This window comes from Zonotrichia albicollis, chromosome 25 (assembly GCF_047830755.1).
Source record: "Zonotrichia albicollis isolate bZonAlb1 chromosome 25, bZonAlb1.hap1, whole genome shotgun sequence".
In the NCBI taxonomy this organism is placed as follows: Eukaryota; Metazoa; Chordata; class Aves; order Passeriformes; family Passerellidae; genus Zonotrichia; species Zonotrichia albicollis.
In genome coordinates, this window is record NC_133843.1 from 4,739,924 (window position 1) to 4,766,762 (window position 26,839).

At 42.2% G+C, this 26,839-nt stretch overlaps 2 protein-coding genes across 11 annotated transcripts in view; both read right to left on the reverse strand.

Annotated features, from left to right (window-relative positions):
• VPS13D (vacuolar protein sorting 13 homolog D) overlaps nt 1-1,878 on the reverse strand; it is a 106,308-nt gene extending 104,430 nt beyond the window's left edge. For all 7 annotated transcript variants that reach the window (XM_074558821.1, XM_074558820.1, XM_074558815.1 and 4 more), the window contains exon 1: nt 1,725-1,878. The gene's annotated coding sequence lies outside the window, so the exon portion shown is untranslated. The remainder of the gene's footprint in view (nt 1-1,724) is intronic.
• A 651-nt stretch (nt 1,879-2,529) lies between these two features.
• Nucleotides 2,530-26,839, reverse strand: part of TNFRSF1B (TNF receptor superfamily member 1B) — a 35,780-nt gene continuing 11,470 nt past the window's right edge. Inside the window, exons 1-10 of one of the 4 annotated variants that reach the window (XM_074558515.1) lie at nt 21,186-21,357; nt 11,387-11,489; nt 9,405-9,533; nt 8,177-8,326; nt 7,346-7,439; nt 7,076-7,263; nt 6,293-6,367; nt 5,707-5,744; nt 4,886-5,153; nt 2,530-4,314 (exon numbers count right to left, since the gene is read on the reverse strand). In XM_074558515.1, coding sequence (XP_074414616.1) covers nt 4,016-4,314; nt 4,886-5,153; nt 5,707-5,744; nt 6,293-6,367; nt 7,076-7,263; nt 7,346-7,439; nt 8,177-8,326; nt 9,405-9,533; nt 11,387-11,489; nt 21,186-21,242 — 1,401 coding nt within the window. In that variant the 5' untranslated portion in view covers nt 21,243-21,357 and the 3' untranslated portion in view covers nt 2,530-4,015. Of the gene's footprint in view, nt 4,315-4,885; nt 5,154-5,706; nt 5,745-6,292; nt 6,368-7,075; nt 7,264-7,345; nt 7,440-8,176; nt 8,327-9,404; nt 9,534-11,386; nt 11,490-16,938; nt 20,126-21,185; nt 21,394-23,560; nt 23,587-25,144; nt 25,193-25,786; nt 25,898-26,153; nt 26,429-26,839 lie in introns of those variants that run through there. The other 3 variants (XM_074558516.1, XM_014271250.3, XM_026796897.2) reach the window with 3 other exon arrangements.

Below are 26,839 nucleotides of genomic sequence, written 5' to 3' on the forward strand. Positions count from 1 at the left end.
ATCCCAAAGTCCCTGTTCAAGTTTTTAACCACAGAATTACAAAACCACTCACAGCTCTTGCAAGGGCAGGGTGAAGCCTGGTACAGTAAGGAAAAAAGCATGCAGGCCACTCCTTGTGATTAGAATGGAATAAATGTCTTGATTTTGTGTTTAAAAAACTCTCCCAATCCCATATACCTGCCTAAACCATTGAATTCTATACAGCAGAAAAAGCAAGATACATCCTTTATTTACAGCTGACAATAGAAGAAAATAACAGCTTCAAGAGTCCCATTTTAAAATTTACATTAAGATTTAGAGTTTTCTTATTATGAGATTTGGTTGATTTTAGGCAACCCCATTTAAATTTTTATTTCTTTCTTAAAAATGCAGTGAAAATATTTAGCTAATAGTTAGAAATTTAACAAATAGTTAAATTAACTAACCAGAATTAAGAAAGCAATGGAAGGCCTTTTCTAAAGGCTAAAAGTGAAACTGTGCTGTCCTGAAGAATGAAACAGAAAACAGCACAGGAAAGTTCGATTCAATTCAGTCACATGACTTCTTATAAAATGTGTTTTAATAGTTTTGCCTTTGTAAAATTTCTCAACAATTTTCAAAAACAATACTAATAAATAAAGACTAAGCATTTGTGCTCTTGGGCCGCCAGTTTACATTATAGCTTTTTATTCTAATGAAAGTGACAAGAAAGTCAAGATCAAACAAAAGTATATGCACTCATTTTTGTTACACTGTCGTTAAAAAAAAAAGTAAATAAAAGAAGGAATCTACAGGTGTTTGGAACCAAAGCAAAGGAAACACCTTGAAGAAACATTTGAGCACAGTTCAGCATCCCAGTGACAGAAACTCTGTGGTGCATGAACCATGCCTGAACTCACCCTAAGAGCTGTAAATGAAGCACATCACAACCTTAACCTAAACTCGTGGGACATAACTAACCATACACAAACCTTTCAAATCCTTTAAGACTTTTATATTTTTAACTCTCCAGTGCACTGCTGTGCCCTGGGGAGAAAAACGCGGCATTTCTTTCCTATGGCAATGTTTTAATTTCCTTAACGCACACAGTACAAGAACTGTCAGGGTGAGCACCAAAGCCCAAAGCAGGCCCTGGCTCAAAGCGAAATTAGGATGCAATTTTCCGCAGGGGGAGACAGAGCAGGCCCGGGAACGCCGGGGCCAGGGCAGGTGCCCGGGCAGCGCTCAGAGGGGCGGGGGGGCCCCTTTATCCAAAATCGGGAGGGAAGGAGCCTCCGAGCCAGCCGCGGACACGGGGGATCGCCAGCAGCGAGCTGCGGGCTCGCCCGGCGTGCCGGGGAGGAAGCGAAAGGTCACCTTGCTCGGCGGGGCGGGAGGGACCCCGGGCAGCCCCGGGGAGCGTGAGGCGGCGAACGGCCCGCGCCGGGCGGGGAGGCCCAGAGGGACCCCCAGGCCCCGCCGCCGGGCTGAGCCCCCCGCGCCCCGCGGCGGGCGCGGGCACCGGGACACACCGGGACACTCCGCGGACACTCCGCGGACGCACCGGGACGCCCCTCGCCCACCCTTCCCGGGGCGGGGCGCCGCGAGGGGCGTGCGGCAGGGAGGGGCCCCTCAGGCCGGACCCGAGGAGCGGGAGCGGCGGCTGACGCAGAAGGGAAAAGGCAGCGGGGCCGGGGGTGCCCTGAGTGTCCCCCCCGTACCCCCTCGGGGCCACACCGGGAGCCCCCCGGGAGCCCCGGGCTCACCTGCGCGGCGCTGAGTGCGGGCGGGGGGCGGCGGGCGCGCGCCGGGCGGTCGCGGGGGTGCGCCCGAGTGCGGGAGCGCCGAGCGATCGATGGGGCGGCGGCACCGCCCCCTGCAGGCGGGGCCGGGCACCGCCCCTGGGCTGGGCCCGAGCCGGGGCCTCCGCTCCGCCCTCACGGAAATGGACACAAACGGGGCGGGTTTAGGATTGGACACGCCCCCACGGAAATGAGCACAAACGGGGCGGGTTTGGGGTTGGAACACGCCCTCACGGAAATGGGCACAAACGGGGCAGGTTTGGGGTCGGAAATGGGTTCAAACGGGGCGGGTTAGGGGTTGGAACACACCCTGACGGAAATGGGCTCAAACAGGGCGTGTTTGGGGTCAGAACACGCCCTCGTGGAAATAGGCTCAAACAGGGCGGGTTTGGGGTCGAACACGCTCTCACTGAAATGGGCTCGGACAGGGCGGATTTTGGGTGGGAACACACCCGAGGTCTCTGTGCTGCCCTCACAGAAAAAGACTCAAACTGGGTGGATTTGGGGTCGGAACACGCCCTCATGGAAATGAACTCAAACGGGGCGGGTTTGGGGTCGGAAATGGGCTCAAACAGAGCGGGTTTGGGGTCGAACACGCTCTCACAGAAATGAGCTCGAACAGGGCGGGTTTGGGGTCCGAACGTGCCCGCGGCCTCCGCGCCAGCCTCACAGAAATGGGCTCAAAGAGGTTCAAAGAGCTGTGAAAAATGAGGTTCTTACCTAAATCCTTCAGTTCTGTAGTAGTTTCAATGTGCCAATTTTCAAAGTCTTTACTGAAAAATGCCTTCAAGTGTAAGTTTAATACAGATTTGCAAACGGCTTCTTCATAGTAGAACTACAGACCTGTTTGTCCGTTCCAGAAATAATTACAGTTTATATAATACCATAGCTTTTGTGGAAGTTTAAAATTTGTTATTTTTAGAATCTGAATACTCCTTTTTAGCAATTTTATTCCAAAAGATCCTTTTACATTTCAGGCCTCAGAAGTAAACACTGTGTCTGACTTGAGGTAGATCAGGACAGTTCAGTGGAAGTACAGGGATTAGGATCACATAGTCCAGCAGTGTTTTTATGGCATAACACAAGGGTTATGTGTCACTGAATGACTTCACTTCCATGGAATTCAGACTCTGGATTGCAGATTCTGGTTGAACACAGCCACCACAATTGACAGTTAAGTCACAGATGTAAAATATAATTATGGGAAGTGGGTTCTTAAATATTGGCTTCCAAACCACTTCATTCAAGGAGAACCTCCACTAATGTTCTGTAAGAGGTGGTTGGAGCTGCAGCATCATCAAACAGTGAGGGAGAACAGGATTTTCAGGTTCGGAGGTTTGAGTAAATTCCATTTATTACAGATGATGCTCTCCCACCTGAGGGCAATGAGCTCTCTGGCAAAGATAATCACAGGGATCTGCTCTAATAGTCACTGAACATAGGGAAAATATTTTGGATTTATGGTTTACCTCAGAAATGAGGTCAGGATCAACGGGGGAAACATGTTACCTCAGCCAGGACACAAAGGTGACAAACTCTAGGGTTGTCAACAAAAGGAACTTCCTTCCTCCAAGATAAAAACAGTTCAATCTGGATTTTTCCCTTCTAAAACAAAATGAACTATGTACAGGCAATGAAATGCTGTTGGTTAGACATAACAGTTGTAATTTTAGTTGTAAAAAAGAGCTTGTGTAAAAGATTTCACTTCCTGATATCCTAAATGTTGTTAAGAAATTTTGTCTGATAATGAGAAAAACCAAACTGTAATAAAAAAGAAATATCCAGGAGGATGAGGGAAAGTATGACAACTAAAATACGGGATAGGAACTGATAGCTTTAAAATTTAAATCAAATGGATGATTCCTGAGCATTGAAAGAATGATATTTTAACCTCAGTCCCTTAGAAGTGCTGTCACAGCCATGTTCTTGACATGTGGCAGACCTTGAATAAAAATCATCATCACAAGAAGTCTCAGGAGAAAATTTAACAGCATAAAGTTTGAAAAATATTCCTTTTCAAGTCTGATAAAGGTCCTCTTAGAGTATCACAGAAGAAAGGGAGTTGGCCATTCAATTTTTAAAAGTTTCAATGCTTTTAAACTGCAAAGCAACAGAAGACACTAAAAAGCATCAGTGTCTATATTCATCTGAAATTTCAAATCTCTGTGAGAAAGCTACATTTCCCATAATGTTTGTTTTAAAAGACAAGAGGTTGTTTGATTATCAGTCAATCTGCATATTATCTGTAATTTCCTTTAACTGGTTTTCATCCCAGCATCTTGAATGCCCAGAGGAACCTTCTTTTCTTCTGGAAGTAAGTCTTGAAGTAAATTGTCCTCATTTTCCACAGCGATGTGAATTTCAGTTTCTTTGTTCAAGGCATTTTCTTCTTTTGAAGGGAGGGTTTCTTCCCCTCTTGGGGAACCCCAGGGACTGTGCCCATTATCCCTGACAGTTGAATTTATCTGCTCAGGGCACTGGGAGCTGCAGTCTGGTCTGCAAAATTTCACAATGCACGTCACGTTCACCTGCGTGCCTCCATTGCCAGAATGTTCTGTCAAATAAACACAAAACACAGAAGAATGAAACCAGAACAGGGCAGCTGGATTCTTTATCCAGCTCTTTGAGTTACAGATAAAATAGACAATAAATATCTTTTAGCTTCACTTAATTCAGTCAAGCTGGTTGAGTTGGTTCTGTAACATTTTGGTGCCATAAAATTCATGTATCTCCCCAGAAATAAAAAGGCTGCCAAAATTAATGCAGAGACCTGGACTGCAAACAATTCCTTGCCCATCTTGCCCATTCCTTACCATTTGTTGTCAATTCAAATGTTTTTACAATGTTCTTTTGTAACTGCTCCCTTTGGCTCCTACTCCCACCCACAGGTTAAGTGCCAACCACCTGATCCCCCAGCCCCTAAATCCCTGTTTGTCCACTGAGAAAACTCTCTTTACTGTCTCAGGATGGCAACTTAAAACAATCATTTTTTCTTTTCAAAAGCTACTAAATTTTCTCTCTGCTGAACAAGACTCAGATGTTTTATCCTGCCATTTAGACTTCTGCTAAAAAGACTCATAATTTATAATTTCAGGAGGTTCTGGATCATTCAGAATCATTACTACCTGAACTTGCAGAGCTGTGTCTGTCTCCACTCAGGAATTTAGAACCTTCAGGAGGTGAATGCTGCTGCTGAAATCCTCCTGAGTTTTTATTTTCATCATTCTCTTTACTTATTACACTGCTGGTTGCAGATCCAGTTGGGTTCAGGATACTGCTGCTGGACCCAGAAGTTTCCAAGAGATGCTGTTGTTCCTGTTCAAAACTCCTGGAGTTCTGCAATTCTGCATCTCTGCCTTTTTTGTGACACTGTTTTTCTGGAGGGGGAAAAGGCTGGAACATTTGCAGAGAAATGCAAAATGTTAATATTTAAAAAAAAAAAAAAAAAAAAAAAACAACAAAAAACAAGCAACCCACCAGCAAAGAACTGGTCAGTATTTTGGCAGCTGAAGAAACCAGTGAAGATTGGAACTAGAGGAGCTTTAATGTCCCTTCCAATCCAAGCCATTCTGTCATTATTTTCATTTGCATAGTGATGGGTGCAAGTAAAGTCCATAACAGCTCATTAGGGGTTCAACAAAATGAACCCATCTCCTCAAGGCACCCACAGCACTGCTCTCATTACTTAGGGACCAAATTTAGTTTTCAAATTTAGTTTTCAAAACCCCACCTGGGTTTTAGTGCTGTTTTCAGCCTCACATAAAGTGAGGGTGGGACATTATGTGGGATATATAAGGTACATCTTACACCCTGGATTGGGGCCAAACCACCCTGTTCTCACTCCAGATTTCTTGCTGCTGTGCAGTTTTTTCTACTGGTAATTAGAATTTATGATTTCTGTGTAACTTTTAAAAAAATGGAAGAGATGGGAAGAGAGGACACTCACCAAACCTGCCTCTGTAGCTGCTGCACAGTACACAGGGGCTGCCAGTGAGCAAAGACAGTTTGTTAGCACCCAAACCTGTCCCATTTGCAACAGCTGCACCCTAAACTAGGCTGTGATCCCCTGCTCCTGGAATAAACTTCAAATATACATTTATTTCACAAAGTTTGAACACATTGGAACCTGTATTGCATTAATTTCGTGACTTAATTAGCCAGGAAGCAAAGAGAAGCCTCAGCATTAATTCATCATTTTTCTTGTATAGTGTCAGTGAGAAAAGGTATGGATGACAATAAACCACATTCATGTCTGTTTAATTATAACACTTGAAATTGTCTAATATTTAAATGATGAGGTACCAAAAATTTAACAAGCTCCAGCAGAAGCACAACTGTTGCACAGTTGTCCAACTCTAAGGCTGTTGTGTGTTTAGACAATTACCTAAAATCTGAGGTACAAGACAGATTTGAAGAAAGCTGGCAGCTTCTTAGACACTAATTTCAGTCAACCACCAGGCTCAGGTAATGGGAAATCAGGCAAAACTACACAGTTTTTACAGATTTGCTTGTTTTCACTTAATGAGTCTTACCTTTTTTTTTAGAGACTAAGCAATACCCCAAAATAGCAAATACCAGGACCAATAAAAATGGCCCTGCTACTGCTCCTGAAAATAAATAAAAAGAAGAAATTATTTAGCAGCTTGATCTTATTAGAAAAAGGTAGTTTTGTAGTTTCTGTGCCTCACTACAAAAGCTAAATTTACAGGTGTTGTATATGTCTGACATTCACATTTGATGCCTCAATTGTCAGACACCAAGGTCTCATTTCAGTCACCACCACTTCATAAAGCTGAATTCTCTCATGAAAAATGAGGACAGATTTTTGGCCTTGGTCCCAAAAGGTATTTCTCCAGGCAAGCAGGAGTTTGTCACATACAAGGCCAAGTAGCTCAAAGTGCTCCTAAAGATCTCTGCCTGCTTCTGTGAACAGGAGAGAGCACGTCCACACCCAGGAATGCTGTCAGGACATTCTGTCTGACAGAAGCCTCACAGACCTCTCACCAGCTCAGGTTTGCCTCAATCCAGAATTTAAGATACAAACTTTTCTACCAGCTATAGCAGCAATTATCAGGAAATGCCTTGTATAAACTAGTTTGTGGTTTTTTAGAAATATTTCCAGATTTACAAGGACCATAGAATGCAGGTGCACAGGTAAAAATGCAGTTCACTACAAGCTGTATCACATTGAATTAATTGAGCTCTTCTGAGGTTGTTTGGTGACTGGTTTTGGAAAGACACTGAGAACTAAATATAAACTAAATATAAACTTGGTTCCAGCAGACAAAAGTGACTTTAAATGAGTGAAAGCTCACCAGTGATGTGGGACAGCTCAGGTACAGAGTTTAACATGACAGGTTGAGTTATTATTTCAGCTTTGTGGGAAACTGGACTTTGGGTCACAAGTAGCTTCCAAATGGTGTGAGGCAGAACTGTGGCTGTTCCTGAGTCACTGCAAACAGTGTCATTCCTGCTGGTCCCAGGGACAGCCACTGATTTACAGCTGCAAGAGACAGAAAGAGAAGTCAGGAACAGCAGAAAGCCCTGCACAGCTAAGGCTGCTGTTGGACAGAGCTCTGGCTCACACGGTATGGGGCGTGCAGCTGGTGTTGTAGGATTCCTCAGGGGAAAACGTGCCAGGAGGACAAGGTTCACATTCTGTGTCTGTGCTGTCTGTCCCTTTAAACAAAGAGGAAAACTCCAGTTACTTATCTGGTGAGAAACAAGGATGAATATTCAGGGTCTGCAAGAGAGATCCCAGCAATGATATAGAAGCAGTGCAAAAATGCAGTCTGTGACTGTCACAGGAGACATTCACTTGATGCACCCAACCCAAAAAGATTAACCAGCTGTAAGTTTGGTGCCATTAAAGGTTCAAATGTGGTGCTTCAGACAAAGCTTTTCACCGACTGACTACCATACTGGTGAGTTCTGCATCTTCTCAAAATGATTCCTCATTTTTTTTAATGTTTCTCATTTCAAGTATTTTAAAATTATTTATCATTTTGACACAGATGTATTATCAGGGTGGTAGATGCCATCAACCAATAAAACCAGATCAATTCTGCAGGACAGCATAGAGTCATCATTATTTACTGTACCCAGAATTCCACCTGAAGCTCTTTTTCAAGGATTTTAAGAGTGATTAAGTGGTCTTGTATTTCACAAGTCACTTTTACAGAATAAATCACCCAGTAGAGCAAAACAAAGATTAAGTTGGATTGGGAACTTTTTGATATATGACAGTAAGAAATTGCAATGTGTTGTCACTTTGAATATACCTCTGGAGAACTCTGTTACTCTGGTCAGTGCCCACTTGCTTAGAATGTAAAAATAAACCCTAACAGGAATGCACAACTGTAGGGAATTAGGCCAGAATAAATGTGCAGTATGCAGAGTGTTCAAAATCAAATTACCTTTTCTGGAAACCCGGTAGCCTTTGCCACATTTTTTGTGTGTTCTACAAACTTCACAGTACTCATCCAGCTTGGAAACACAGTACTTGTGGGGTGGGCAGCTACAGATCCTGTCCTGGGACCTGGTGCACGTTTGATTCTGTACAAGCCCTGGTTTTAAAACAAAAATAAAGCAGCAAGATGTCATTGACAGCATTTAAAATCACAGCCTGCAATGTTTCGAGTGAACATGAGGTGATGTTCACATACAAGTTTTGTATAGCACCATAAACCAAATGTGTTATATGCCCCAATATCTACAATTTCAGAAGAGTTTTCTCTCTCCAGGCAAGGAGAAATTTGCACCTGCAGAGTGCCCATTTAAAACTCTGTGCTTGCAGTTATGTTATATTTTGTCATCATTCCAAACGTGGCCATTTGTGTTCACCACTGCCATACCTGGGGGCCACACTGAGATTTTCAGTCTGAGCAGATCATGTCACTGTATTTAATGTGTTTGGAGATTTTACTACAGATATTTTCATATTGTAATTAACCAGCTTTGTAAGATTATCTATTTAGACATGACCAAGGGTCCTTTCAATTTAGACTGTATCCTTAAAACTTACTTCTCAGTGAATCAAGTACATAATGTTCTACACCAGTTTCTATTAGAAGTGATGGAGAACAGCATGACTGAGTTCATTAATGCAGGTGATCTATTAGCCCAAAGTACAGGTGTTGGTACAATGTTCTACCTTAGGTACTGTTCAGCTGCTTCACTGAACAGAGCCAGTGTGCTCCCACTGACTGCTGCTTTGCAAAATAAACCAATATCTATTTTGCAAAATAAACCCATGTTTAGTGTTGTCACTTCAGCAGACAAAATGAGAAATGACAGGATGCTGGAAATGTAATTATCCATTTACCCATGTCCAAGTCAGGTATTAAAGTCTCTTGATGGGATGTTATAAGCAGGAGCTTATTCTACTGATGGCATTTGGAATATTTTAGTGATGTAGTGCCTTAGCTTTTAATAATAAGTCCTCATTTTTAAGACTTAAAAATAAAAAGAGCCAGGGCTCCCTGCAAGATTTTTTTCCTTGATTCCTATCCCTAAATCTTACACATTCCAAAAGCATGAGGGCTATACAAGTGATTGACAAAATCTCCTGGGCTCCTTAGGAGAAAAGACAAGGTTCAACCAAGCCCAGTCTTTGAGCAAGCCCCTTTCCCAATCCAGGCCTACCTTTCCTGCAGGGTGCTGAGCAGGCAAAGCACAGTGGAGAATGATTCCAGATGGCTGTGTAGGTTTTAGGTCTGCAGGGGCTGCACTTGGTGTCCGTGGTCCGACTGCAGCTCCCTGTCCTATACTGACCTATTAAAAGAAAAAAAAACCCAAACCAAATCAGAGTAATCATCTCACTGGAAAAGATCACTAGGAATTGAGTCTCATTCTGAGCTGTGGAATCCTTTCCCTTCACTGACATGATCAGGTTGGTATCATACACCATGCATTGATGTAGAGAACTGCATGTCTCTACAGGGAAAGTCTGATTTATGTCCATCCATGTTTGACCCCTTTTCCTACATTCAGTTCAGTGGATTCCAGACCCATTCAAAACAAGACAAACCAAAATCCCTCAGCACGTACTTAGATGCAGCTACCACAATAAAAAACCCAAATATTTTACCTTTGCAGAAGCTGTTTTGTGGTGAACACGTGGAGGTGTTTCACAACCAAAGTCAGGCATGTGCTAGAATGATGTGCCTGAGTGAGACCCTTTATTACAGACAGTGGGGGAGAGGGCAAAGCTTCCCAGCACCAGCAGAGTTTGCACTATTTCTCACATTTACTACAGTGATGGGAGCATGTGAGTTCCAACATTAATTTTGGAGAAAACACCTCACTTGCCATTTCCCTTTCATGTGAAAGGGGAAATAAGATAAAAGTCAATGTCTCATATCCTTTACAAAAATATCCTGGAAAACATAATCAGGAAGCAGGAATAACACTGAAAAATTTTTAGAGGTGCTTGGAGAATCTGTTTTTGAAAAGAAGAGGCCCTGGAGGTGAGCCAAATTAATTATTTCCAAAGACTTTGTTTTCCCCTGTACTTAATTAAAGCTTTACATTCTGCATCCTACATCTTGCTAATGATCTAGGCTGATTCAGTGAGCACTACATAACACAACTGAAAAGTTTTATTTGTGAATTCTCATCTTTCATCTGTCATGAACAAAGGAAGTCTGACAGATCTATCTAGATAATTTCAGTTAATTCAAGAAACTGCAGCTGTTTCAGCAAATACTGATTTCCTGTTTGAACTTCCGGATCTGACAGACACTCAGCATTTATGGAGACAAGTTTTCTTTGCTCAGCATGTAATGAGAAAAAAAAAGGCAGGTTTTTTCCCCTATCTAATATAATAATATGGTTGCAACTTCTTTGCTCAGCATGTAATGAGAAATAAAAAGCAGGTTTTTTTCTGTATCTAATATAATAATATGGTTGCAACTTATTGCATAAACTCTACAACCAAAATCTCCAAAGAACGTTACTATCCCCTCCAAAAAAACAATCCCAAAGCCCACAGACAATGACTTTGGCTAACTACAGGTCACTTATAATCCCTCCTGGAGTGCAGGATGTGACAGCTCAGAGCAGTGTCTGCAGTCCTGTCCCCAGCGTGACAGTGCTCTCAGTGTCTGATTTACACTAAAAGACAACAACTCCCTCAATGAGCAATGACAGACTGACCTGTCCAATGGAAAGCCCCTTAGATAAGTGATATTATAATAACACAGAAACCAAGCTTTACTTCATGCCCTGTTTTACAACACATATTTTTATTAATGGGCTAGGGTCTGTGTTGCCTATTTTTTGTAATTCCCCTAGTGAGTGTTGCTTCCCCTCCAGTGTTGACTAAAATTACTTTAATTACCTTAATGAAAACCTCATGGAGAACTGTGCTTAGACAAGCTCAGAAGCTACCTTCTGGTAAGTCTTAGCCCAGTTAACCTTGAAGGAGAATTCCAGTTCTGATGGACAATGTGTCTCTTTTTCAGGTGTTTTGCAATCATAGTGTTTTGTTGTCTTTGTTGAGGAAGAATGCATTACAACAGCAAAAATCTGATTCACTTTATATATAAATAATCAAAATACACTATGATCATCTGAAAACTGAGTGAATTTGGCTGTGTAAAGTAATAGTTTGAATGATAACCTACCTGGAGGGCACTGGCTGCAGCATTTATCAAGTTCTTCATCATAGAATTCAGTGCTGGGATCGTTACATTGTGCAAACTGCGGTGTGTAAGGCAATGAATACTCCTAGGAGAAATCAAGGGCAAGTCATGAGTCACAAATCCATTCTGATCCTGAATTAGAGACTCAAAAGAGACAAATACCTAAAGAGCAGTGCAATTACAGGCACCTTCCCTTCCAAGGCACCAGTGCAGCTGCAATGAAACAGCACAGAGCAGATGCCAGGAGCTGCAGGGCCACGAACAGATAATGAGCTGCATGTGACCCTTCTGAGGTTCCTTTGTTTTCCAAAGATCCACCACAAACCAAGTGATTTCTCCAGGTTTTAGGTTCAAAAGAGTGCAGTGCAACCAAAGCGCTGAGTGCCTTATCCCCAGCTGTCATGGCTCAAACAACATCTGACAAAACCCCAGAGAAACCGAAATTCTGACCTGTGGGTTTGCGGGAGAAACATTTACTGTAAAGTGGCTCAAAAACTTCAGTCAGTCTTTCCAAAGAAAAGGGAAAAAGGCTTTTATCTTTCCAGACACTCTGTGATTCCTTCCTGAGCAAGGAAGGCCTTGATGTTTTGAAAATGATGTCTCCAAAAACTTCTGAGAAGCAGCACCTTTGCAGAAGGTGCAGACAAATATGCAGGTTAAATGCATTAGAGACAATCCTGAAATAAATACAGGGTGCCTAATTTCAGCTCACACTGATCAGCACAGCTCAATGAACAAGTGTCAAATTATTTAATGACTTACAGACTATTTTCAAAGGGAAAAATACACTCACTTAAAAAGGTTCCTGTTAGGTAGGACAAGTGTAGGAGTTTCCTGCTAGACCAAAAAGGCACTTAAAAAAGGATGTTAAAAAAGGATGTGACACTGCTCAGCTTTAAGGCATCATTGCAGTCTGAAGAGATTGCTCCATGTTTAATCTACACACATTTAGAGGAATCATTACTAAAATGAAAAATCAAAACAGGAACAAGATCTCGGGAGGCCGGTAATGAAAATATCCTTCCTCCTTACTGAAAAACATCTTGAATATCTATTGTGTCTTCATATTACTGACAAAGGAAATTAATGATTCTCACCCTCAGCAATTGCTTATAGGGAATTCAGCATTTTCTTATGCAGCTCATAGAAATATTCTACCTTTTAATTAGCTGTGATCAGAAACAGGATTTTGTCAACCAACTCGAAAAAACCCTTTTCTGAGAATGTGAAGACAGAGAAAAGTCTAGATATCATAGGATGGACAATGATAAATTATCCTGTTTGCAAACTTGAGCTGACACTAAAATTTGATAAAGGAGAAAAGGGCCTGCTCACACCAAAAATATTTTTTATTAAGTCACTTTTTTATTAGAAGAGGAAAGATCAAGTGTTGTCATCTCATTTTTGCAGTCACTATGATCAACTTCATTAAAAATAGCAGTTGAGAGCCTTTTCAAAACATAAGGCTTCACTGCAAGAGCAGACACAGGGGGAAAAAAAGCAGAAATACAATAAACCACATCACACATGACCCTGCTGGTGAGGTTTCCTGGCTAAAAAAAAAAAATAAAATATCTCATGCTCTTCCCTGTCTGTTGTAAATCCTGCCCTGTGAGCTGCAGACACAGGAAAACCTGTCAGTTGCTGGGTTCACACCTGTTTCTCTGAAGTTGTGCTTGGAAGGATCTCTCTGCTGTCTGATACCATCTCCTGAAATTTTATCTGATGAGCTCTCAGTGACTTACAACTGACAGTTAGACACAATTTACACACACACACACACACACAGAGCCACACAAACGTGCCCAGCTTGGTTTGCCAAAAAATCCTTCCAATTCCCAATTGGAAGGATTCAATTCATTTACTAGACCCCAATTTTCTAGCAATTTCACCTATCCTAAAATCTGAGTTGGGCCATATAAAATTTCTGTCTGGCATCCAGATGCACTGGCTACTTTGGACTGAAAGACTGATGAGTAGAGGCCACATTCTATATTTCGCAATCTTTGCATTTTGTTAGTGTTCGTATCTCTCACAAGACTTCATTTTATCCTGTTTTTACTGTGATTCAGTGTTCTACAAGCAGATTGTGTGAAGGGAAGCTAACCTGATGCTGCACATTTTGCATTACAGGCTCAGAACTTCTCAGTCTAAATAGCAGTGCCTAGTGGCAGCTGATTTAAAAGAAATTTATAAGGACAAAATAAAGACTTTGGAAGATTTCATTTAATTTAACAGGTGCAAGAAGAAATAAAATGCCTCATCTGTCCATCAGTAGAGGCACAAACATTCTTAAACATGAAATTTAGTGTAGCTCTATGCACATCAAATTAAGAAATACATTTTGGCATAGAAATGGGTAAACTATGTTTGCCTTTGACTCCATAACTCACTAGGGAGATTCTTGCAATGCCTCTGCATTAAGCAATAACCAAGAAGTTACACACACAAAGTCAGTGATTCCAGACTCTCTGGAGTTCCTGCATTGTTTGGATCATTTTCCTGTTTGCACTGCAGATATTACTGTACAGGTGGCATAACTTTTTCTCTGGAGAAGAGTGGGCTAACAGTAATCTCCACACCAGCTGAAAGAGCTTTATGTGTAATTAAATTTAACTATCTTAACATAAAATAAAACTTGTTAATACAATGGATGAATCTATATAAATCCATTCATATAACACTCATTTTCATTTTCACTCAAGGCCATTTATACAAAGATATATAAGCATATATTTTAATCCTAATTCACATGTCTACATTTCTGTTGATCTCCTTTTCAAACATTTGCCTTCAAACCCAAGCTGTCAGTCAGAGGACCTGCAGAGGAATCACATTTGTGTGCAGTGTTCTTCACGCACGTGAAACCACAATGAAGTCACTGAGGTCTCTGGTGTAAAATCTGTTTCTATGGAAAGGACGTGACATACAGAGACACTATTTGCTGAGCTAGCAGACTTACTGGAGGCAGGAAAAAACAGAATTCTGTCTGAAATATTTAAACTTCTCATTTTAAAATCAGTTCTGTTGAATTTCAGTTACCAGATGCAGCGCCACCCAAATCAGCTGCAGTTGTGTCAGGCTGTACCAACTTCACTCAAACTATAAAGTTTCTTTCAAAGCTGTTGTGCTGCACATCTCTCAAAGATTATGGTCCATTATGTGAATTATTCTCCCATCCTATATCACACTTTATTCTGTGAAGCAGGAGTCCTTGAACAGCCACACACCCACAGATTTACAGTTCAACATTTCCCCTCCCTGAGGAAACAGTGTCCCTGATTTCTGCCAGGAATTCTGCTTCATTGTCACTCACCACCAGCATATGAAAACATCTTCCCAGAACTGGAAAGCAGAATATGGAAGCTGTTCACAACAGGCAAAAATTATAGTAGTCCCAGTTTGTAGGAAGAGAAGGTATATTTTATTATATATGTATTTGGGAAAACATATGTATTTCACCAGTTCTCTTTGAAAACTTCAGGCTATTACTGATAACCTTGGTGATTCAATTGTTCAAAATGGCAAAAATAATGTTCAGTTCCTGTGTTTAACACAGGGACTGAGGCTGGGAACTTTCAGACACTTCCAGATGAATGAGATAAAACCCAAGAAGTGTCACTCAAGAACTATTGCTTTGCCACTTTGTCTCCCTCAAAAATAAAGTTTTCTGTAACAAATCACTGTTAAAAATTGATATAACAGGCATGGGTTTTTTCCAGCTCTGTGGCAGGTGTGGTATTACTGAAACTACTGTATTTGTTTTTCTAACTTTACATATAAGCTTTTCCTTATTTTGTCACAGTGCAAAAAGTGATGCTGAAAGTTTCTGTCATTATTTCCATCACTATGTTTCAGTCATATTTAGGGTGAGCGGAGAGCTAATTCCTTTTGAACCAAAGCCCCTTGCTCAGCATGAAACATGACAAACTTAAATTCTGGTGGTAAGTTCTGCTACAATTCTGAGATTATCCCTTCTCTGTCTGCTTTATCCTATCCACTGCAAGGTTCAACACACTCTCACCTTAAAACCAGAGCTGAATTAAAAATTAGTGAGAAACAGTTAAAATAATTATTTTAATATATTATCAGCTCGCTGTAGCACCCCATGCTCCTTAAAAGACCACAGTGTAATTCCAGGTTCAATTCTGACATCCTCACCTGATTTCACTGAACCTTTGCTTATCCAGCCTAAACTCCTATGATTAAATAAACATGTAAATAACATAAATATCCCATAAGAACACAGTGACCTGGACATCTCAGCAACATTTCCATATTTATCTTCACAATCCTGAACAGCTTAAAACCAGACAGAAAAGTGCTATCAGAAGGCAAACAGATCCCACTGAGCTCTTTGGCTTGCACAGTTACAAACCCTCACTGCCAAACACAATGTGCAGCAGCTGGATATGGAATAGAACAATAACAGCTGCAGCACATCAGATCTTCATGCAAATTCAAAGGTTTTTCTATTTTAATAGGGAAGAGTTCTAGGGAACCAACGGAGCAGAACAATTCTTCCTGTGCAAACAATGGCATGTAGATACGGGGTTACACTCTGCACTTGCCAGGATGCTCACCATGGGTTTTACAGACACTCAGATAAGCCTGCAAAATCAACACATTTCCGCTGAAAATCCAGGAAAAGTTATTAGTCATTCCTTTGGGAAGCCAAGAAGTAACAACAGCACAGACAAAGGCTCAGCTTTGAAGATTTAAGAGTAGGGCTTGAGATTGCTGTAGAGATCACGGTGAATCCAGCCCAAGCCCGGGGGCACGGAGGTGACAAGGGACAGGTGACAAGGAACAGAAAAGTGACAAGGGGGAGATGACAAGGGACAGGAGACAAGGGACAGACAGGTGACAAGGGGCAGGAGACAAAGGAGAGGTGACAAGGGACAGGCAAGCGATAAGGGACAGGAGACAAGGGGCAGGTGGAAGGGACAAACAAGGGACGGGTGACAAGGGACAGACACGCAACAAAGGGCAAGAGACAAGGGACAGACAAACGAAAAGGGACAGGTGACAAGGGACAGACTGGTGACAAGGGGCAGGAGACAAGGGACAGGTGACAAGGAACAAGTGACAAGGGACAAACAAGCAACAAGGGGCAGGAGACAAGGGACAGGACATGTGACAAGGGGACAGGTGACAAGGGGACAGGTGACAAGGGACAGACAAGGTGTCTGTGACAAGGAACCGATAGGCAACAAGGGGCAGGAGACAAACGATAGGTGACAAGGGACAGACAAGCGACAAGGGATAGGAGACAAGGGACAGGTGACAAGGAACAGACAAGCGACAAGGGATAGGAGACAAGGGACAGGTGACAAGGAACAGACAAGCGACAAGGGGCAGACAGGTGACAAATGGAGCGCACACACAGCAGTGAGCCGCTGCCTCCAGGGCTCCATCACCCGGCGATGCCCGCGGGCGTCTCCCCCGCGGCGCTCCCGCATCCCCGGAGCAGCATCCCGGGAGCAGCGCCCCTGCCCCGCCCGGCCCCGCTCACCCAGCCCGGCATCGCTCACCCGCCCGGCCGCGGCGCCCATCACCGACGGCATCAACGCCAGGATCAGTGCCGGGATCAGCCCCGGGATCAGCCCCGGGATGGGCCCCGGGAGCAGCGGCCGCCTTGGCCCCATCGCCGCCAAACGCCCCGGGCGGGCCCGGCCCCGCAGACGCCGCCCCGGGGCCGCGGCTCCCCCGCCCCGACAGCGGCGCCGCTCGCACCGGGCTGATTGCGGAACAAACAAAGTGCACAACCTCTGTGGAACCGCTGCCGCCGGAGTGTTTATTACAGCGCTGGACGCACGTGGGCATCGTTCCTCCAAAATGACATGCGTACCTCCGGGAACTCCAGATGCTTTCTTAAATCTCCCTCTCTAATCCATGTGCATGCAATTTCACAATGGATTCATACATATTCATTTTACTGATTTTGCTGCTAATTTTTTTCTTTATCAGAAAGAATTCCTGGGTCATTTTGACCTTGCTTTCTGCAGCAGCCTCTCTGTGTATCCGTTTCAGAGTTCAAGGGGCTTCTCCTTTATCTCTGCCCTTCCACTGAAGCAGTTCCTTAGAGCATAGGTTTTTTGTGAGAAAACAAAGTCACACCAAACAGCTATGTTTGCAAGCTACAGACTTAATTCAAAGATGTACATTTCGCTTAAATCAAAATGGATTTCTACTCTGGAAGTTTTCCACTCTGTCTCGTGGTGTATGTGGAGGGTCTGTCTCTTCAGCCCCACTCATAGAATATTGAGTTGGAACATTGAAATGCAACTCCCTCACCCCACAGTACAAAGTTACCTTTGCAGCCTTCCAATATTCATTAATACTCATTAATACCAGTCACTTGTGTGTCACATACAGCCAGGATGGTACAGACGGACTTTACAATAAATTCAGCCCTGCTCCTGAGAAAAACTCGAATCCACTAAGAGCTCCATGAGCTTCAAATGGCTTTCTTGCAAAAATATTCCTTCTGAGACTGAAATTATCAGCAATTTAACATTTGCATATCAAACAGGAAAAGCGTGGCCATGGCTTAAAATCCATGTAATTTTTAATTCAGAGATTACCAGCATTATTAAACCAACTAATTATAGCACATCCAGCAGGTTGCAAGGCATATTGTTCCTTTAGAAAGCTGTTCTAGTGAAAAAGATTAATTAATATACAGAGTGGAAATACACAATTACAGTCATTGCAGAACAGCCCCAAACAATCACAGCCAGGTAAATGTGGTTATTCAGTTTGTGGATTCACAAACTGGTGTTCTGTAAAATGAAGTGTGTAGTGAAGTTAAAGTAGATGTGGAAAAGGTCAACTAAAGTAACCAAGTGGAGCCTCAAACTTACATGAGTAAAAAGAAAAGGTGGGACTCAACCTGGAGGTTTAGTTCAATCAAAGCTGAGATACAATCAATCACTAAAGCAACTTGGTTGAAAAAAAAATACAAAAAGCAACTCACTGACTTCTATAAGGCAACAGCTAGTGACATTCACTGAAATAAAGAGGCCAGTTCCAAAGTGCTAAAATCCTTTACACAGTGCATGATAGCTGTAATCTTTTGCCACAGGAATCTGCTTATGGAGGCAGATTGTACTTGGAAATACAAAAGAGAGAAGAAAAACTAATGGTGATCTAAGAGAATAATAAATCAAACTCTTTGACATCCTCAATCCAATGCCAGCTGCACGTGCAGCACCATGAGGAATGCAAACAGCAGCTATGGTGTTCCTAACTAATCCAATCCCTTCCTGCAGCTGTCAGAGCTGAAATGTTGGGCTCAAGCTCCAGTCTGGCCCAAGAAGGTGATTTTGTGCTCACTCTGAGACAGAAGTCACTGAGCAAGCAATGGGTTTTGTGGTTCCCTTTTTTGATTATTAAGACACACTTTGTCATATTGCTCATTTTCCATTGGCCTGTGCAGAAGGGTCGTCAGCACTATTACATTTACAGTTACTGAACAAGCAGCACTGAAGATTTAAAAATAGCAGAACACAGGCCAGTTGGCCACCAAAGAGGTTTGTTTTTAAAGGATATGCAAATCAGTGTCACCCTGATGGTTAGGAACAATTCTAAAACAAGTAGATTTTACCAATGTTCTAGGAAATAACTGCTGTGCCTCTTTTTTCAGTAGAAAAATGGTTTCTTTTCTTCATTTCTCTTTTTACAGGCTCCACACTGGGCTTAACCCATAGTTCATCCAATTGCCAGATGCTCAGCCAGTTTGGATTCCATCAGAAGAGGCTGTTTTGTACACTTACTAATGATTTGATGTGGGCAAAAAAATAAGAATTTGACTTCAAAACCTAGAAAGAATGGCCTAAAGTACAGTGGATGTCAACTGGTTTTGTTTGCCTTCTATTTTCAGAGCCTGTGTGGCATCTTTTGGTCCTAATTCCTCAAGAAACATGAAATCCACAAACTTGAGAGTTATGTTTATGCTAGGGAAAACTGAGATTATTATCATTTTCAATCAAAAGATGAAGCCTTGAGTAAATGCCAGAGGTTGCAAAATATATTACAAAAATTGAATGTATTGGAGTAGAGACAACGTGGCCGAGTCTCAAGCTTGACTCAGAATCCTGGCCAGAATTTTCACAGCAGTAACCAGACATAGATTTCAATCCATTCCTTCACACTGAGAAAGCAAGCTGTGAAACTTCAGCTGACATCCAGATGTCCTCTAAATTCGGCAGCTTTGATTCAAATTTGTTGTCAGTATGATACTGGAGATGGGGAAATGGGAGTATTTGATGCCAGCTATGAGGGCCAGCAGTTTGGATGATCCTCTCCTTTGTGAGATGAAATAGGTTCCAGCTCCTTGTTTGAATGTGTTTCAGTGTTTTCCAGGAGTTTCCCAATAATCCAAGGCACACTGTGTGTACCTCCCTTGTCACAAATTCAGCCTTAGTGTCACCCTGGATGATTCTGTGTCTCCCCACATCCTCTCTGTGGGCTGTCACTTCTCAGTGGCAGTGGTGGGGTGGTGAAATTCCTTTCCCTCCTCTTCCACAGGCACCATGACATCATTCCCTGGAAAAGACTCTGTTTCCTGCTCTGGGTAGTGCATTTCCAGCTCCTCTTCTGTGTTTTCCTGGGCATCAAGGGCACTTTCACATCCTTTGACAGCACAGTTCTTGCCACTGGGCACCTCTGAGACAGACCCCACGATAACGGTGTCGGCCTTCATGATGTAGAGTTTTTCTGAGGAAGGAGAAAAGTAATACTGAGCATGATGAAAAGTCACTGCTGCCCCAGAAATGGCTGGTTTTTTATGTAAAATTTTTATTAGCACTCTGGACATTTCACATCAAGTAGATTGTGCTTAAGCCACTGAGCTAGAGGTGGAGCTACACAAGGAAAACCAAGTGGAAAAGGCAGAAGATATTCACAAGGATCTGTCAGAAGAAGCAACTAATTGGGATCTAAAGAATCCAAGGTTTATGCTTCTGCTCTTTCAAGAAACAGCACCATGTAAAAGAAACCTGAACATAAGTTCTGGGTTCTTAGGACCTGCAAAGAAATTAGTTTCTTTCTAAATGAGAGTAAACTACAAAGTTTTCTGAATCTTGGGTCCAGCTTGTTGTTGTACTCCTTCACAGAAAGGTAAATAAAACTTTTTCAATGGCTTAATTCAGCAGGATGCTGCACATCAGACAATGTAGGGAGATATTTGGATGTGGTAAATTAAATCATCACATTCATCCCAATCCATCACTCACAGTAAAAAACAGGAAGAGTGTTCAGTAAGGAAAGGTCAGGTTTTGTAATATGAAAAATAACCTTCAAATAACCTCAAATTGGGTTTGGAAGCACTGCCAGAGTGTTCCAGGCAAAATTCACCCCCTGTGAATGAGCTCCTTGCCTGAATTTATCTCCCACCCTGTGCCATGATCAAAGACTTCATGAGAACACATGGGAGATACATTTCAATCCATTATTATGAAACCAGGGAAGAAATTTACAGCTGAGTACAATTCTCATTCAGTATGACAGCATCACTTTCCTGCTGACATATTCAAATTTCTTCTGTAAAATCTACATATTCCAGAATGAAAAGGAGGAAGAAAGGAATTTTCTGTCAAACTCGTAGTGACTAAGACAAAGATGAAAAAAAGAAAGCATTATATTCATATGAATAGGTATTTTTGGGTCAAAGATCTGGGCACTGAAATTCACTAATAATCTTGGGATGACAGTATGTGCCATGTCTGAAAATCTGAAAAAAGAAGATGACAAAAGGAAATATAAAAGCAAGACTCACCAATTCTGTTGTTTGTGTGGTCTCTGACTCGAGGATCCACAGGGCACTCTGGGGCATTGCCAGTGCTTGGTGCCACCTCAGCCACACTCCAGGGAGGACTCTGGGCTTTTTCTGGGCTGGACACCAAGTTATTGTTGGTTTCCAAAGGAACGGTTCTCTCAATTAACTCCTCCTCTTCCAGCCCACTCTCAGTGGTCAGAATGATCTTCTGCCAATAGAAACAGGAGAGCAGAAGTGGGGTGAGTGTAAAAAGACCTTGGGCATGGCAACAGGTCCACAATAGCAGAATGTCCTTCTTGCAGGAGCAAATTAACTCCTACAAAATCAGGGAGCAAAATTCAGCCTCAACCTGAGGAGTGTCTGCAGATAAAAATGTGATTTTAAAGGCAACGGAAAAAGCAAAAGTTCTTTTTTTGTGTTTGTGATTTTTATACCTGATATTTTATACCTGTTTGTGATTTTTATGTCAATGCCTTTAGCATCCATGTCCTTCTTATCCTCTTTTATTTCTTTTATTCACTCCTCCTGTTTGAGACTCAAAATAGACCAGAAGCTGGATTTAAATACTATCAGTGTTTAAAATCTTCAGGAGATTCTGTGTTGCCTCACTCAAAAATAGCAATGTTCCAAAGCACCCAACAGGTGTGGGAACTTCAAACTCCCTGCATCACTCAAGACTATATTTCAAAATAGTGTTTCTAAGCTGAATTCACAGATTTCTGATGACATTTTCAGGAATATACCTCATTTCCACTGAAGAAAATATGTTTTAGTTACCTCTTGGACTTTGCAAAGACCTATCATGTTCCTATGGAAGAATAAAACAAGCCAGAGGCCAAACTGATTTAACTTCAAAATGTAATGTCAGATAGAAGAAACAAGCTCAGAATACCTAACACATGAAGAATTAATTACAAGCAAGAACTAATTACATACAAGAATTAAGAACAAGCAGTTCTTTGAAAGGGGAACCAAAATCTGAGAGAGGGTAAAGGTCCTGCATCACAATTTTCTGGTGGTTCTGATCTTCTGTTTCCACAAGGGTGGGAATGAAAAAAAGAGACTTTGAAATGTGCACTTTATAAGCCTTCACATTTTTTCACAATTTTCTGCATCACAATTTTCTGGTGGTTCTGATCTTCTTCTGTTTCCACAAGGTTGAGAAAGGAAAAAATTATTTTGAAATGTGCACTTTATAACCCTTGCTTATGTCTGACTCTCTATAGAGGCAAGAACTGAAGCTCCTCACCATTCAGGAATTCACAATTACACACTGAAATTATGACAGCTGATTGCAACCAGAGTGACTGGGAAAAGTCACAGACTATCTTGTGTGCGTGCAGACACACAACTTTTAAAAGCACACTCATTTAAAACAAAGCAAAAAAAATTAACAGTCTAAAGAATGATTTAGCAGATCTGGACATGTAAAGATAAAAAGTTTAATAAACTGAGAAGACTCAGAGAATGAAAGTGGCTGTAATTTCACCGACAGAGGGGAAATTAAACAGACAGTGATGATTTCAGCAGCTTTCTGTTGCCATATTGACTGATGTTTGTCCTGTTCACCTGCAAACTGTGCTGGAACACCTTTGTATTGAAGGAATGGCAAACCAAACCCACTGTGCACCCACACCACAGCCATGCCAAACCCTGCAGAGGGAAGGAAATGTGGAGGGATGGAGAAGAAAAGCACAAATCCCATCTGTGGGACTGGAGCAGGAAGATAAAATGGGAGTGACACACAAGAGTTCATCCAGAAGGAAGAAAAGGCATCTTCATCTGTGATTTCAGATCTTGTACCATGGAATGCACCATGAATGGCTGAACACCAGACCAGATCCACTCACAAGCAGGGCTGGCAGCTGTGGAAGAGGTTTTACAGCAGCTTCTATCAGCCAGAGAGAAGCTTGATAAGAGATCCATGTTCACCCCTGAAAGAATTTTCTACCAAGGTTGTTGACATAGAAACCAAGAAAGAAAGAAGGATAAATTACAGAAACCTGCAACTGCCTGTTCCAATGAGCACTTTATTTGTCTTTCCTGACCAATGAGTAAAGTGTAAATTGATGAGTTTTGTAAGAATGTATAAAAAGCATGCAGGCTAGAATAAAAACAGTTTGAAGCCTTTTGAAAATGGAGAGTTGCTTTGTATTGCGACTGTGTCAACTATGACATTATTTAACACCACATCAACCTCAGCTCAAGGCATGACAATATCAAGTCCTAATACATCTCATCCCACCTAAATTATTGCATATTGTAGAGGGAAGTCCAAACTAAAAGGCTGGCACTTTTCAGACAGGACATTTGAAAAGAACATGATTTACTTTGGCATGGAAAATTATCTGTTGTGGAATATTGTTCACACTTACTGCACATTTGTTCACGAGATCTGAACCTACAATGGAAAGGAAAAACATTATCAGAAGAAACATCATAAATATTTTATGAAGTGATGATGATGAATGTTAATATATGCTCTGAAAGATCACCTAGCAATGTACTTCCTGAACCACCCCATGTGCATGATGGTTTTCTTAAACCATCTCAGGGCACACTGAAATGAAAACTCAGGTTCCCCTCACACTCCTGAGGTGAACCAGCAGCAGGTTCCTGCCAAGACTGTGACATCCTGCTGTCCCCAAAGCCTCTTGAATCACTGTCCCCACACCACAACTGGTACTCATATTATGAAAAAATCAACTGATGGAACTGTCTAGATAAGAACAACACAAGCTTATTAAAAAGAAAAAAAATTAATAACTTTCTGCTGGATTAACAAGTTTGGTCAGTTCATAAAAATGTCAGAGGATTATTAAGGGAGTGGGATTTTATGCACAGTTCCATTGACAGGGAGCACTGGGCAAAGAGGAGAGGTGAGAAGGAGGGAGTGTACAACACTTGCAGCACATGAAGGTAGATGGGCTCAGATTTATTGTCTAATTACACCCTGATGTGCAATCACCTTTATTTTCAGAGCATCAGCTCTGTAATGCTGCACAGTAACAGCTTCTATTGTGCAAGGCAAGTGAGGGAGGAAAAATCCCATTTTGAGAAAATCAAGCTGCACACAAGTTTTTAAATTGTATTCCTGAATGAATGAATGAATATAGAAAGCTCTGCTGTGTGGTGATTAGAGTCTGACACAACAGTGGCAGTGGAATTGCTGAGAGGGCATCAGGTAAATGGGTAAAACGTTTGCATTTTATGGGATCTGGGCAGGTTTTTTAATGAACCATCTCCCATATCTGACTGATTGAAATCAATCAGGCGTTTTCCAGCACTGACACATCACCCAGCCCTCAGCAGCAGTGGGGACAAAGTGCCATCTGCTGGCACCTGCTCACACCCAGCTCAGGAGCAGCAGCACTGGCCCCTTCCACTTTTTATAAAATTCTATAAAATAAAATCCCACGTTAAGCTATCTATATAGCAGATATTTTTGCCCCAACAAAGGAGAGGAATGATGAGGAGGATTCCATCTTACAGAAAACTAATTAATTACTTTATTATACTATATTAGTCTATATTATATTACACTATATTATATTACATCTAAACTGAATCTGCCAAATGATCAACTGCACAAAATCTCATGATTGTCAGCCCACAGTCCCGACACACACACACCTGGATCCAATTGGTCAGTGAATCAAAACACTCGCACAGAATCCAATTAAAAATTCCCTTGAGGTAATTTATCAATTCTCTTCAGGTAATTGATCAATTCCCTTCAGGTAAACAATCTTCCACCATGCAACCCACTTGTGAACAACACAGGCACAGCAAATGATAAGAATTGTTTTTCCTTTCTCTGAGGTTCAGAGAATGTGAAGCCCAGAAATATTCTTGGGAAGAATTGTGCCTTGCTTTTCTCTGTGAGAAGAAATGTGGTGACAACTGTCTATTTATTCTTCAGACACAAGGATGGCCCTGCTGGCCCCTCAGTCACTCACCTGGAGGCTTGAGCACGTATTTGTGTGCGATGACCGAGTGCAGGTGTGCTGGTGAAAGAAACTTTCATTTAGTGCAAATCACCATGGAGCCTGAGGGCCCCAACAGCTTCACCACACCCACAGATCTACAACCAACCTACAAAGGTGCACACCCTGCTTTCTATAAAAGAGGGAATGTGGTTCTACAGACACACCCCACGTGTAACTGCAGGCAAAGTCAGTGTCAGTAAAAATCACCCTTCCTCTCATGCCCAAAGCCCAGTTCTGTTCCCAGAACCAAAAACTACTCACACAACACTTCATGGATCATTTAATACTAATGTCTGAGATAATAATATTAATTTATACTACTGTTAATACTGTCATTGTCATCTGACAATACTAATTTAATACTAATGTCTGAGAGAAGAAACAGCTAGTTACCTTTTCCCCTCTTGTAGGTCACCCACCTGCTTCCCTCCCTAAATTCACAGCTGCTTCCATCTTTCGTGTTCTCCAACATCCTGCATGAGCAGCTTGCCTTAAACCCTTACCTGGCCTGTAGAGAACATTCTCTTCCCCAATGACCTCCACAAATATCCCCATATCTGAGTTTCCCATCTGCTGTTTGGCAGATGCAGTGTTACAGCTTGAAAAACTCACGCTTTCTCCTGAGGACGAGGATCCTCTTCTTGCAAACCTTCCACTTCCAAAACACCAGCATGGCCCCAAGCAGCACTGCCAGGGAGAAAACCACTGCCCACAGCACCACACCTGCAGCACAGAGAGGGAGCACAGGACAGGCTGAGAAAAGGCAGAGGGAAAGCCCTGAGCAGATCTGTGGGTTTGAACATAGGACCATAGGCATCACTTCACAATTCAGAGGGGATTTGCAGGAAGTTCCCATGTAAAAATTGTGTTTACCAAAGATGCTTCCAAAATAAAAAGTGCTGGAGAGAGTAAATGTTAAATGAGTAAAGTTAAAAGAGTTAAATGACTTAAAAGAGACTAAATGCTGTGCCTGTGTTACCTCCTGTTGTCATCTCCCCCTTGGCTGAGGTGGGAGCCTGAGCTTTCTCCTCAGGAGTTGAGCTGGGATTTTCAGTTGTTGTGACACTTAGAAGGTCACCACTAGCTGAGGTTACCAGGTTCTCCTTTAATATCCTCAGATCAAAGTTCTTTGTTTCATTGCTGAATCTCACGGACAAAGTGCTTGGGGTGAGGTAAGTGGGCAGCTGCTCCAGGCAAACTTGGTCGTGGGTGGCATTTCCTTTCCTTAGGGTGACTTTGTTCAACTTGGCACAGCTGGGTGCGAAAAACAACAGGAACAAGGCACACGTGTTTGCCATGTCACAAACATCCCCTTGGTCATTTTTGTACCAACCACAATTATTGCTTTCTGTGTAAAAGTCATCATTCTTCTCATCCCTGTGGCATTAATTCTTGGCTTGTGCAAAGCTGCTGCTCACACGGGTGTGCAATTCCACTGTACTTAGTAACTAAAAATGAGGCAAGCAGGATTCCTTTTTCCTTTTCCTTTTCCCTTTCCTTTTCCCTTCCCTTCCCTTCCCTTCCCTTCCCTTCCCTTCCCTTCCCTTCCCTTCCCTTCCCTTCCCTTCCCTTCCCTTCCCTTCCCTTCCCTTCCCTTCCCTTTCCCCTTCCCTTTCCCCTTTCCTTTCCCCTTTCCTCTCCTTGAAATTTCCTTTCCTTGAAATT